The 13,302-nt window shown below is 36.9% G+C and overlaps 1 protein-coding gene across 7 annotated transcripts in view; it reads left to right on the plus strand.

Annotated features, from left to right (window-relative positions):
• CHRM2 (cholinergic receptor muscarinic 2) overlaps positions 1 to 12,199 on the plus strand; it is a 2,909,771-nt gene extending 2,897,572 nt beyond the window's left edge. For 6 of the 7 annotated variants that reach the window (XM_044088214.1, XM_044088216.1, XM_044088211.1 and 3 more), the window contains one exon: positions 7,549 to 12,199. In XM_044088214.1, the coding sequence (XP_043944149.1) occupies positions 7,597 to 9,000 (1,404 nt within the window). In that variant the 5' untranslated portion in view covers positions 7,549 to 7,596 and the 3' untranslated portion in view covers positions 9,001 to 12,199. The remainder of the gene's footprint in view (positions 1 to 7,548) is intronic. The other variant, XM_044088213.1, reaches the window with a different exon arrangement.
• Positions 12,200 to 13,302: the final 1,103 nt, after the last annotated feature.

Genomic DNA, 13,302 nt, shown 5'->3' on the forward strand with positions numbered 1-13,302 from the left:
ATTTCTCCATGACAATTTTGTTACTTATTAGTGAATATGGATTAAAAAAAGTACAACCAACCTCAGCAACAAGTGCTAAATTATAAGCACATGCATTTCAAAACAGCAAACATTAGAGGATGTCATGCTCTCCAAGTGATCTCCTGCAAGTGCTTGTCACCCTTATTTTGGAACTAAAAGAAAGTCATAAATGAATACCAAGTAGAAAACCCCACCTACCCTGCCAATCAGAAAAAAATGTGGTGGCTTTTTACTGAATCTTTTCATCTATTTTAATTTCAATTGTTATAATTACATGTGAAGCTTTTCTCTCCAGGTATCCTCTGAAAACAGGGCTGCATGCCTAATCTGACTGACCCAGTAAACAAATGAAAATAAACAAAATAAATAAATGATTTCCCAGCATACTCATTCTATATTATTTCTGCCCATACACCTATCTCTAAATCTCAAAGTGTAGCCTGGTGTTTTGCATCAATATGACAGAGTCCACTCTGTGGTTCCCCACCTGTCTAATGTAGCTATCCAACCTCAGAAGGTGTAAACTGAAGCATAAGAAACATATACATATCGAGGCATTTAGGGGAAAAAGAGCCCTTCAACAAAATATATATCTGTTAACCATGATAAATATCTCAGCATTTACTAAGTGCATTCTACCACATATTATTGGATAAGATAAATACATTATGCTAAAAAGTGTACTCCATGATGTTTATGATGAATATCTGGCCACACCCATCTCTTACCCTATGTATTTTATTTCTACACTTGTCAGCATATTGCCCTGCTCTCTCATACATGACCCCTAAACTCTTCCATTTGAAGAATGTGATGAGTTTCCTGACAAAATGATCTGAATTATCCATGCATACTTAGTTTGAATTAATCTATCCACACCAGTGTGATGACCATACAATGGTATTTGCTTATCAATAAATTCTACTATGAAACAAAACAAAACTTACAATCCCACATTGTAATGACATCTTCTCATTCTATACCCCATATTCCTAGTCAGCCATTAGGGCAACACAGAGAAGTCATGTGTGTCAGTTTAAGTGTAACAGGTGAGCTCTGTTATGACAAGAGAATTTTGTAGTGTGTGAAAATACTTGTCATAGCAAACCTTCCACTGCTACAACTCCATGAACTCCACCCCTGCAGAAGGAACCTTGGTGCGTGACACTCCTCCTCCCACAGAGACACCAGGATGCTCTGCACAACCCATATGTCTGTACATTGTTCTTCCCCTACTACAGATATGTCAGCTAGGCAGACAAAGGAAGAAAGTATTCTACAATAACCCACAATCCCACGTTGCCCTTCAAACCTTCTGCTGAATCCATTACATTCATAGGTTCATAGGTTCATAGGTTCATACTAGGCTATCTGCCCTAGGGCATTTATAAGCCTAGCCAGAGTGTGTTTGGCTTTCGCCACCCATTTTAAATTAATTTTGCTATGCCTTTTTTTGAGGTTAGTATACTGTGCCTCTGTCTAACAGTGACACAGAAGTGATAGCCGGGGTAAACCTATGATCTCCCATCCACTCATCAAGAGTCCTCTTGAAGAGAGTCAATGTGGGACTCTGCCTAACCTGGACTGGGATTTTATTCCAGAGTGAAGGGAGCCTCTGGGTTATGAATCTGTCCCTCCAGCATGTCCTATTTATTTCAGTGCTGAGGTTCAAGTCTCTCGAGCGTAGCTCGAGGGGATTTGGATTTTCTGAGGTGCAGCGTGTCCATTAATTCCGGGTTGGACATGGCTTTATACGTCAGGCACAGATCGCCTCTGAGCAGGCGGTATGCCACTGAGTAGAGCTGGAGTTTCTTTAACCGGGCAGCATATGGCATCTGTTTGAGCCCTTTGATCCTCTTGGTGAGGTACTTTTGGGGTCTTTCCAGTTGCTGCAGGTGTCTGGTAAGGTACATCCCAAAAGGGCATTGTACTCAATTATGGGCCTGATGAGGGATGAGTAAAGAGGCGATGACCTCCCTGATCTAGATGTGAATCCCTTCATGATTAGGTGGGCTATATAAAATGTTTTTCTAACCACTTTGGCCACGTGGTTGTCAAATGAGAGATTGCTATCAACTTGGGTCCCCAGGTCCCTAATGACTTCTTCTGTACTTAATGGATTACCACCTATGTGGTAATTTGTGGGCACTTTGTTTTTGCCAAAGGGGATGACTATACACTTTTTGGCGTTTAGCTTGAGGCCATGGCTCTGGCACCAGTTGTCTGTTTCTATGAGGCCCTTTTGGAGGATGCTTGTGTCGGCTGGAGAGTTGATTATGGCGCCCAGTTTGCAGTCATCTGCGAACTTGGTCAGCCACAGTCCTTCCGTATTGGCCTGTACCGCCGAGAAATATATACTGAACAAGAGAGGTCCCAGGACTTTGCCGTGTGGGACGCCACTTGTAACTGGTTTGGAGTCTGACATGGCTCCAGCAATTCTAACCATGTGGGTTCTGTCCTTGAGCCAGTTTGCAACCCATCTAGTGACATAGGGGTTTATATTTAAGCTGGTGAGCTTATCTATAATGCCCGAGTGGGGTATTGTATCGAAGGCTTTTGCGAGGTCCAGGTAGGCTGTGTGGACCACCTTCCCCTTGTCAATGGCCTTGGTGACAGTTTCAAAGAAATCGACCAGGTTTAAGAGGCAGGATCTGCCCTTAACAAAGCCAAACTGGGTAGGATCCAGTGTCTGTAGGTCCCCAATATCTTTATTTATGAGGTCCATGATGATCCTTTCCATAGCTTTGCAGACCAAGCTAGTCAGGCTTATGGGGCGATAGTTTCCAGGATCCGTTGAGGCACCACCTTTGTGGAGAGGGACCACTGTTGCTGTACGCCACTCTTTGGGTACATATCCTGTAGTAAGGCTAAGATTGAACAGTAGTTTTATGTTTGGGTTTAGCTCTTCTTGGAGTTCATGTAGGACGCAGCCCGGGACACCATCTGGTCCCATTGATGCTGTGTTTTTTGCTTTGGAGAGGGCGGCTCTTACCTGAGCATCTGAGATGTCAGGGGGGCAGCACTCTGTTGGGATAGATATTTGTCCTTTTGGTGGAGAGAGGGGGGAGAAGTTTGCACTGAACCTGTCAGCTAGGATGTTGGCAATGTCTGTGGGCTCGGTGTATTTTTTGTCATTTTGGACTAATTCTGAGCATATCTGGGAATTCCCACCCAGGTTCCTAACATAACTAAAGAAAGCCTTGTGATTATCCTTAGTGTCCTGTGCATTTTTTCTCTCGAAGCTGGCCTTAGACGATTTTATGAGTGCCCGTAGTTTTTTGCTAATACTGATCAGAGATGCCTTCCCTTTTTGGGATTTTGCTCTATCATGTAGTAGCTTCCTCCTTCTATTGTATAGTTTGTTTATGGCTGGGGTCCACCAGACAGGACGTCTGCCTTTGTAGGATTGGGTCTTGGTTTTATTTGGGATTGCATGATCCATGCATTCCTGAAGGTGTTCATAGAATGCGTTTATAAAGGATTCTGCGGACTGGGCCGTATTTTCCACAGGCCCGGGGGCTTTGAAGGATTTCGCCTCGGTTTTGAGGCATGTGAAATTTGCTTTAGAGAAGTTTTTCACTGTGGTTTTCTGGGCAGGGGTGGGGTCGGGATGTGAATATCCAGTGAGATTAGTTTATGGTCTGATCTTACCAGTGAGGGATACACTTCTGGTCTGGAGCATAGTGTCCCCATGTTGGTGATGATCAGGTCCAGTATGTTTTCCCCTCTTGTGGGAGTGGTAACAATTTGTTCCATAGCATTTGAGTTTATAAATTCTAGGAACCTTTGGGCTAGGGTGTTGGAGCTAGAGTAATGCTCCCAGTCTATGTTTGGGTAGTTGAAGTTGCCCAATATAATGGTGTTTGGAGAGACCTTCATATTTTCCAGTATTCTCAGGAAGGCCAAGTGGGGTTCCTGTGTTTGGGAGGGTGGTCTGTAGCAGGCTATAAACTGGAAGGCAGTTTTACCCACAGTTAGTTGCACATGGATAGTCTCTGATGCTTCGTGCTGTGCCACCAACCTGGAGGTGTGGGTATCTTTGACGAATATTGATACTCCGCCTCCTTTTCTGGTTTGGTCCAAGTTTTGGGGCCGAAAAGCATGGTATGAGGTATAACCTGGTAGCGCTGGGGTGCTCTCGGGAGCCTTGAACCAGGTTTCTGTTACTGCACAGATAGCAGAAATGTTACTCCCAGCTAAAGGAGCCACTAGAAAAAAAGAGTTTAACTGCAACAAGTTATCATAAACAAACAACCCGACAGATGCTTAATAAGAGTGGACAATTTCCAGTTAATACCTCACACACAGTGAAACTAGCTAGAAAAAATACACAGTACACAAAGTGCTATAAACAACAAAGAAATAAAGAACAAAATAAACAAAAAACAAGATACTTAATGTTATATATTGTAACTCCGAGTTTGCTGAGTGTCCTTCCTTTGATCAGCTCACTGTAAAATTGCTGAACACTCACAACTGAGCTTCTTAGGTAACAGAAAGTTGAAACCTGAGACAGCTTTTAAGAAAGAAATCTCAAAAGAACCAATGAGGTGCTTAGTCTAAGCTGTAGTCCAGGAGACCTCAGTCAGCCAATGACCTCAAACAATTCTCTCTCACTGAAATGCCTGATGGCTTTGGCTAAAACAAGATGTCCCTGAATTATGTGCTCAGACAAACAGCCTCCACAAACACTAGGCCCAAATACAAGCCTGACTATGGAAATGCTACAAATATCCCCACTACATAGAACAAACTGCAGAAATGTTACTCCCAGCTGAAAAGCAGCAGTGAGCCTTTAAATGAAAGTTTTAAACAGCTAAAGGAGCCACTAGAAAAAAAGAGTTTAACTGCAACAAGTTATCATAAACAAACAACCCGACAGATGCTTAATAAGAGTGGACAATTTCCAGTTAATACCTCACACACAGTGAAACTAGCTAGAAAAAATACACAGTACACAAAGTGCTATAAACAACAAAGAAATAAAGAACAAAATAAACAAAAAACAGGATACTTAATGTTATATATTGTAGCTCCGAGTTTGCTGAGTGTCCTTCCTTCGATCAGCTCACTGTAAAAATGTCTTTCTCTGGATGTAATTTCTTGATGCACTTTTTATATAAACCAGAGATTGTAGTAGAAGCCTAATTATCAACTGTACAAATCTTCTTTTCCTCCATAAACAAGTCTGCTATCTGTAAGAGTATCCACTACTTTTCCAGTCTGCAGGCTGCATCTTCTGACTTCTGAATTCACCTAAAGTCAGCAGTATTGGAGGTAAACCAGCAGATCCATACAACTAATAAAATTAAGTAAATTACAGACTCCAAAAATGTTTTATGTGCAATAATGCATGTTTTTCATGCTAACCAGAAACAATTACTATTTGAACATTTGTTTTCTTACTGCAAATGCAATATTTACTTTATATCAGAATATCTGTGTCACTTTTGTAGTGTTTACCCATTAGTAACATATGTAGATATTTGTGTGGTTGCATAAATACATGCTTGGCAGGCATATTATCATGTGCCATGCTAATATTAATCAGCATAATAATGTGGTAATGTTTCTTTAAAACCTATCCATGCTGTACTTGTGTAACATTTAATCCTTTATTCATTTAGCATTACGCATCATTAATTATCTGTGTATAGAATGTTTAACATGAAGATTAAGTCAAAATCAAAGTAATTAGTATTAGTATTAATATTAGTATTAGTATTAATATCAATATCAGTATCTGTATTAATATTAGTAGCATTAGTATTAGTATTATTTCAAAAAACATGCATTTTTTTTGGCTAGAGATTAGTTTAGTCTATTTTTTGTTTGGGGGGTTGGTTTAGCATTCCATCTATAAGAATATAAATGATCAATTCTGTTATAATGGTGCAATAATCAACATAAGCCGAATACTTTGCATTTTGCATCTGGGACTAGATTACAAAACAGGTTCATATCAGAAGAGTAAACAATTAAATTAGCAAACACTCTTTTATCGAACTTTAAAATGCGAAACCTGAAAATGTCGAAGGCACGGAACATCGATTTTTTTTCCCAGGGAAAAAAATCGATGGGCTGTTCTTCGGACTTTACTGTTTTCTCCACTGTGCTATGATCTCGGAGTTGGTATATCTAAGTTAGGGGGTGTGGGGGGTGAAGCCCCCTACTTTATTTTGCCTGTATATTGTTTTTTTTTGGATCAACAAATTCTGTGCCTGGGAAAAAATTCACTGATCTGTTCCTTCGACATTTGAAGGTTTCAGGTTTTTAAGTTCGATAAAAGAGCGTTCACTACTTTTAGCATTCGATCTTCTGATATAGATGCTCCAAAACAGTTGCTTTCAGTGTAAGTCTGCCCTGATTCTAACAGACCTGCCATCAGAGTAAGTAACTTTCCTTGGTGTAAGACCTATCTATAAACAGGCATACCCCAGGGGCTAGATTCCAAATGACCCACTCTCAGTGCAAGTGGTCACTTACACTGAAAGCAAGTCTTTTAGTATCAGGCCCCTTATGTCAAAGCAACTAAGAAAGTCAAATATGAGTGGATAAAATTTGTTTCTGACACTATAAATTTAGAAATATATCAACTTACTATACTGTATAAATTAAAAAAATAGGGATATAATCAGCTATAATAATGTATAATTTCAAAGGCGCAAAGAACTTTAATCACAAAGTTCTCCTCGTTTAAGTTGATGATCTTATTTATAAAGTATATTGTCTCATAGGGTTTTAGGGTGTGATTCCAGTAGACAGTATGGCACTTTTGGAACATATTATCATGTATTTATTAATAACAAAAGAAAAAGTAGACATTAGATCTATGTGACAAATCTTAATGTACTTACCAGTTTTCTAAATTAATAGTGCTACAAAGGGTGGGAACTCTACATAACTATGACTGAAACAATTCCCTACAGAGTGTTTTTTTTCTGAAAAGCAGGGGGAGAAAATTGTTGTAACTAAGGAAATTATTCTTTTTCAGTTGGGACATAGGCTTTAAATTGCCTAGACAAAGTAGGGTCATGCAAAGTTTCATGCTATTTGCTGCCAAAAAGCAACTTTTAGAAAATGATAATCAAAATCCAGACCAAAGGTAACTGAAGTACTGAATATTGTAAAGGAGATAAAAGAGGTGGGATCCTTGGAAAAAGGAAAGAGTGAATTATATACAAATAGACTGTGGAACAATACATACAGAATAATTTTCAGGAGGAAGAATGAGGTTAAAAAGAAGGAAGGAGTTGAACAATTTATGTAATGTCACAGTTAATATTAATTGTCAAAAAGTAAGCACATGTATACTGCATGAAAAATGTTACAATGATTTATTTTATCTGTATTAATGGAAGTGTACCTGTGTCACTGTTTTAGGTGTAATTTAATAAAAATGTTAAAAATTTATGATAATTTCACTCAGATATTCATCTTGATTATTTACAAAATGCTTATTTCATATCCAGAGACTGTGACATGATTACTGACATGGATATTTTTTTTCTCTGTCTGTCTTTACAGGTTTTTTTTTTTTGATGCAGTAGCATTTCTTTGTGACCGAAACAGAAAATGGCTAACTCAACTGACACAAATTCATCATTTACCAACACTACTATTTCAGGAAGCACCAATAAGACAGTGGAGGTTGTTTTTATAGTTATTGTCGCTGGATCCCTGAGTTTGGTTACTATCATTGGGAATATTTTAGTGATGGTATCTATTAAAGTTAACAGACATCTTCAGACTGTAAATAATTATTTTCTATTCAGTCTAGCATCTGCAGACTTAATCATTGGAATTTTTTCAATGAACCTGTATACTGTCTATATTGTGATGGGACACTGGCCTTTGGGACCTGTAGTTTGTGACTTGTGGCTGGCTCTGGATTATGTAGTTAGCAATGCTTCAGTAATGAACCTACTTATTATAAGTTTTGATAGGTACTTCTGTGTCACCAAGCCACTAACCTATCCTGTAAAAAGAACAACTAAAATGGCAGGCATGATGATTGCCGCTGCATGGGTGCTTTCCTTCATACTCTGGGCTCCTGCAATTCTCTTTTGGCAATTCATAGTTGGAGGAAGGACAGTACCAGATAAGGACTGCTTTATCCAGTTCTTCAACAACCCTGCTGTTACATTTGGCACAGCCATTGCAGCATTTTATCTCCCAGTCATTATTATGTCTATTTTATATTGGCAGATATCCAAAGCCAGTAAAAGTAAGATTAAAAAGGACAAAAAAGAGCCATCACCCAACCAAGAACCAGTTTCTCCAAGTCTGGTGAGGGGAAAGATAGTTAAACCTACCAATAATAATATAAGCACTCATGAAGATGGCATACAGCATGACAAAGTTCAGAATGGGAAAAGTCCTGGAGACAATGCTGCAGAAAACTGTGCTCAGAGTGAAGAGAAAGAGATTTCAAATGATTCTACCTCCCTCAGTGTTGTTCCTGCTAGTGCAAAAGAAGATGAAACAAATAAAGCATCATGTTCTCACAGACACAGTCTTCCAGAGAACTCAAAACTTACATGCATTAGAATTGTCACAAAGCCAACAAAAGATGGTCAGTTTACTACAGTAAATACTACTGTCGAGATTGTACCTGGTCATGCAGGAGCAAATGGAGCTGAAGAGCAAAACAACATAGCTCGTAAAATTGTTAAAATGACGAAAAAACCAGCAAAGAAGAAAAAGTTACCTCCATCAAGAGAGAAGAAAGTAACTCGAACCATTCTGGCTATTTTGTTAGCTTTCATTGTTACTTGGACACCATACAATGTAATGGTGCTTATCAACACGTTCTGTACACCTTGTCTGCCAAATACAGTCTGGACCATTGGCTACTGGCTTTGCTATATTAACAGCACAATAAACCCAGCATGCTATGCACTTTGTAATGCTACCTTCAAAAAGACATTCAAACACCTCCTTTTATGTCAATACAAAAATATAGGTGCAACTAGGTAAAGAGGAATGAACTCAGAAGTTCAAGTTCCACAGCACTTTATCCTCATGTATGGAAAGAGCAGATGCCAAACTAAAGTACTATATCTTCTCAGGCTGTTGTTTGTCTGTCTTGAGAAACTGAATTCATAAAATTTCAGGCATTTACATATAGGAAAGTAGTAAACAACAGTAAAGCATAGCTTCAAGCTTCTAAAAGAAAAAAAAAATCATTTGTAGAAGGGCTTCAGATGCACTTTGACCTTTATTAATTTCTACAGTTGATGTGAGAAAACTAAAGGTTTATTTTAAGAAGCGAAAAAAAAAAATGGAACATCAGCAAGTGAGGAAAGGACTTTCTAAAAAAAAATAACATTTCCAAGGCACCAGATAAAACTGATTTTTTTGCAAAGGTTAATTTTATGCTTTCTTAGAGTCAAGTCCATGCTGTGTCAATAAGCATCTATTGCAATGGCTTTATTCACGATTTTGCGATGACAAACTGGCTTTCTACAACCATTTCCTCCTCTGTCAAGAAGCAAGAAACTGCAACACTAGGAGGTTGTGAAGGTGGACACACTAAGAAATACTTTATAAATAAACCCTAGTATTCAGACTTCAAACAAAGCACAGACAGTACTTAAAATAAATTAGTAACGCTTACATCAAGTGTCTTTCATGAAACCTCTTTACAATCTCATACCAGAGCAATCTCTGGAATATATTGTAACATGTGATTTCATTTTCTTTCCTTTCTTTCTTTTTTTTTTAAACAAGGTATGTATGATGTGAATTAGAATTTACAAATCACTGATAATTATAGAAGTTGTTAATACAGTAATAGAAATAACTTTCTATTTTCTTTTATTGTAATAGGAAATTATACACGTTCATAAATGTAGCTGTCATAATTATATTGTACTGTACTGACATATTAAAAATCAAGAATTTAGAGTATTATTTTAGAGAAATACTAGAATCTAATACTATGTAATCTAAATGTAACTTTTCTGTTATATTCTATATGTCATATTATTCATAGCTATAGGAAAGCAATGCATAATAAAGACTTTAACAGAATTTTAATTTTGCTATTTTAAACGGGATTAAATAATATCAATGAATGAAAAAAAAATGATCAAATCAGTATTGTTTTTGTTAGATCACATCCTATGGTTAGAAGGGACAAGTATTATGATATGTACATGTATTTACTTCTCTTAGATACTTCTCATGAAGTGGAGATTTCTGCTACTAGTATATATACTATAGTATTCAACACAGTAATAAGGTTGAATATATAAAAAGAGTGTTTTTGATGTGATGAGTTTTACCATTATTATTTCAGACAAAGCCTGATCTGCTTTTCTAGTTCTATATAAGACCACCATGAACAGGCCAACCCATTCATCACTTTTTTGAACTATCTGAAATCTACAAATTCGTAAAGTGCCTCTGCCTGCTAGAATGAATCAATACAGAGCTATTATCTTTAAGCAAGTGCAAAGTGAGAAGAGAAGGGACATGTAAAACTCATGGAAACCTCATTGATAAAAATAATATTTGCATGAAGTTCCACACCATTAGACAGTAAGGATATTGTCATCAGTGTGATAAGTCATTCCTCCCTTAGTGTTGCCTTTTAATTTTATTGGCCCATTAGTATCATGTAGATTGAACAGAGATTCTATGCCACTTCAGGCAGGCATCACCCAATATATGGCATGTATTGCTGGTGGTAGTTTTACTTGCAGCATATGTTAGTTAACACTGGGAGTATGTATTAGGAGGCCGTTGTCTATGAAATAGACACAATTAAAGGCACAATTCCAGCTATTAGTGGACCAAAGCTGGCCTACAGCACAGTTCCCTGATAGATTTATCATACTGTAGTACAACTCAGTATAGCAATGTATAAGGGCATGTTACAATTATATTTGTGCTTTATAAGCCAAGGTCTATAATCAACCAGACAAGTGCATAGGTCAGTATTTGCTACAAGTTCTTTGACATGTAAGATCAAGTATGCTTCATGCCTAATGATTTTATTTTAAGAGACCATGGTCTAACAATCGCCTACCAAAGTAATATTCTCTCAAAGTTGTACATCCTTTGCTGTAAACTGGAGTCTCTGTATTTCAATAAAACCGCAGTACTAAAAGTACTTGTAGATACTGATGATAATAGGAAGACAGAAATGACATATAATGGTAAAAATGGATGGCCAGTCTGGTATCTGTTATTTACTTTTTCTTTGTTTTGATATGTCATTTTAATGGAGTACTAAACTTATACTCCATTGATGTATATTGTACAGAAAAACTATTGCTACTTGCTTTATACATGCAGTAAGACAAAAGCTAGTGGCTTAGAATTTATACACCAATAATGTTCTCCACAGCTTTTAAGATCTGAGGACATTGTTAATATAGCAGTCACTTTTTATTTCAGTTTTTAATATTTAAATAATGTTGCATGGTCCTTAATGATCAGAGTGCAGGAGCTTAAGCATCCATTACCTGCATTACACATCACTTGTAGTTGCCACATACTAGCTACTCCAACTATGTTCTTTGGAAAGCACAGCAGTGGATGGCTTTTATTTGCCTAGAATTTCTTCAGTAGCCAGCATTGATGCTTTGCAGAGCATTATAGTAATGACCTATATCTAAATATTTATGTGCTTCTAAGTAGTCAGTTAATTGTTTTAGATTTGATGTATTCTGAGGTTTCTAACTTTTTGAAATAATTTAGAATTTTTTATATATATTTTTAAGAGATTATCTCAATATGTGAAAAATTATATCAGATTAATTATAGTTAATTTCAAGATGTGGCCATCTGAACAGTGAAGACAAGATGAGTAAAAAACTGATTTCATTTGGTAAAAATTTAATACAACAAAATTCCACATCGTTTTCACTTCACATTAAAGATGTACATATTGCAGGTATAGCACTGAAAATTATCAACAGCATAGATGAATACATTTCACAAAGTAATAATTTAAACAATGAAATGTACGTAAATATTTGTTAAATGCCCACCTCTATTTTAGCTGTACATATTATCACAATATACAATTGTCTGATCCTAAAGAAACACAGAAAGAATGTTAATGTATTTGTCAGTGGCCTGAAATATACTGTAATAGAATTTGAAAAGTGTATTCAGTATTGTCTGCTATCATTTGGAAAGATTATTAAATGGGTATGATATGAAACCTATTTTGTTTTTAGTCTTTATTTACAGGAATAGCACATGGCATGAAAGTTTGTTTGATCAGTTGCATTTTTACATAAAGCAAAATGTTTCCAGAAAAAAAAGTTGTTTCGCTCTTTTGACTGCATTTCATAAGAAATGGGAGCCCTATTGCTTGTCTCTAAATAGTTAACTGAAGCTCAAAACATTGAAACTAAAAGATTGCTGGTATCCTCTTACAGTTTCCAGACTCAGAGAAGAGGAAGAAGAATATTGCATGTTCTTCACTTTCACCTTCTTCCTCTTTGTAGTACAATGTGTGTGTGTGTGTGTGTGTGTGTGTGTGTGTGTGTGTGTGTGTGTGTGTGTGTGTGTGTGTGTGTTGTTTGGGATTGTGGGGATGCAGGGGGCTTCACAATAAAAACAATTTGTTTAAATATTTCATTTTCTAACCTTAGGAATTTTTTATTGGTTTAACTAGTTACCTGCAAAAGTTTTAGATATTTTGGCATTAAATAACGAGATATGATTTTATACAGTGGACCCAAATGAAATTGATTTAATTTTTCAAATGTCTTGCAGAGATACTGATAAATGCAGCTAGTTTTGTTCTTTCTCATTTATAACTAGGCAACATCTTTCTCAGTCCAGTAACATTCTGGCAAATTGTTCCCAGTATGTTCCTTTAACTTGAACTATGTTTTATAAAACAATCATTGCCACTTTGCAGACTTCTCAGTCTCAGTACTGCAAATGTTGGTTTATGGCCATATATCTTATATATGCTGATACTGCAGTCTACCCTTTAATACGAGAAATTAATCTACTCCAACTTTGATGTAGTCTTCCTAAAACTCCATTACATTTTTCCACTTACTAATTGTGGGACAAACTACAAATGCCGAGTAAAACAATAACGTCATTATTGCTGGCACATATTTCAACTATTGTGTATGTTATCTAAAATGTACAATATGCTATAAAGGGTAGTATAAGAGCTACTTTCCAACCTATACCCCTAAAACTAACTACTACAGGTTATTCAAAAAGATGGCATGGCAGATTTCTCCTTTAGATGTTATATTATAAGGGCTCATGGTTTCAGCACAACCTCTTCATGGAACT

This window comes from Protopterus annectens, chromosome 11.part0 (assembly GCF_019279795.1).
Source record: "Protopterus annectens isolate FY-2018-M chromosome 11.part0, PAN1.0, whole genome shotgun sequence".
Taxonomy (NCBI): Eukaryota; Metazoa; Chordata; order Ceratodontiformes; family Protopteridae; genus Protopterus; species Protopterus annectens.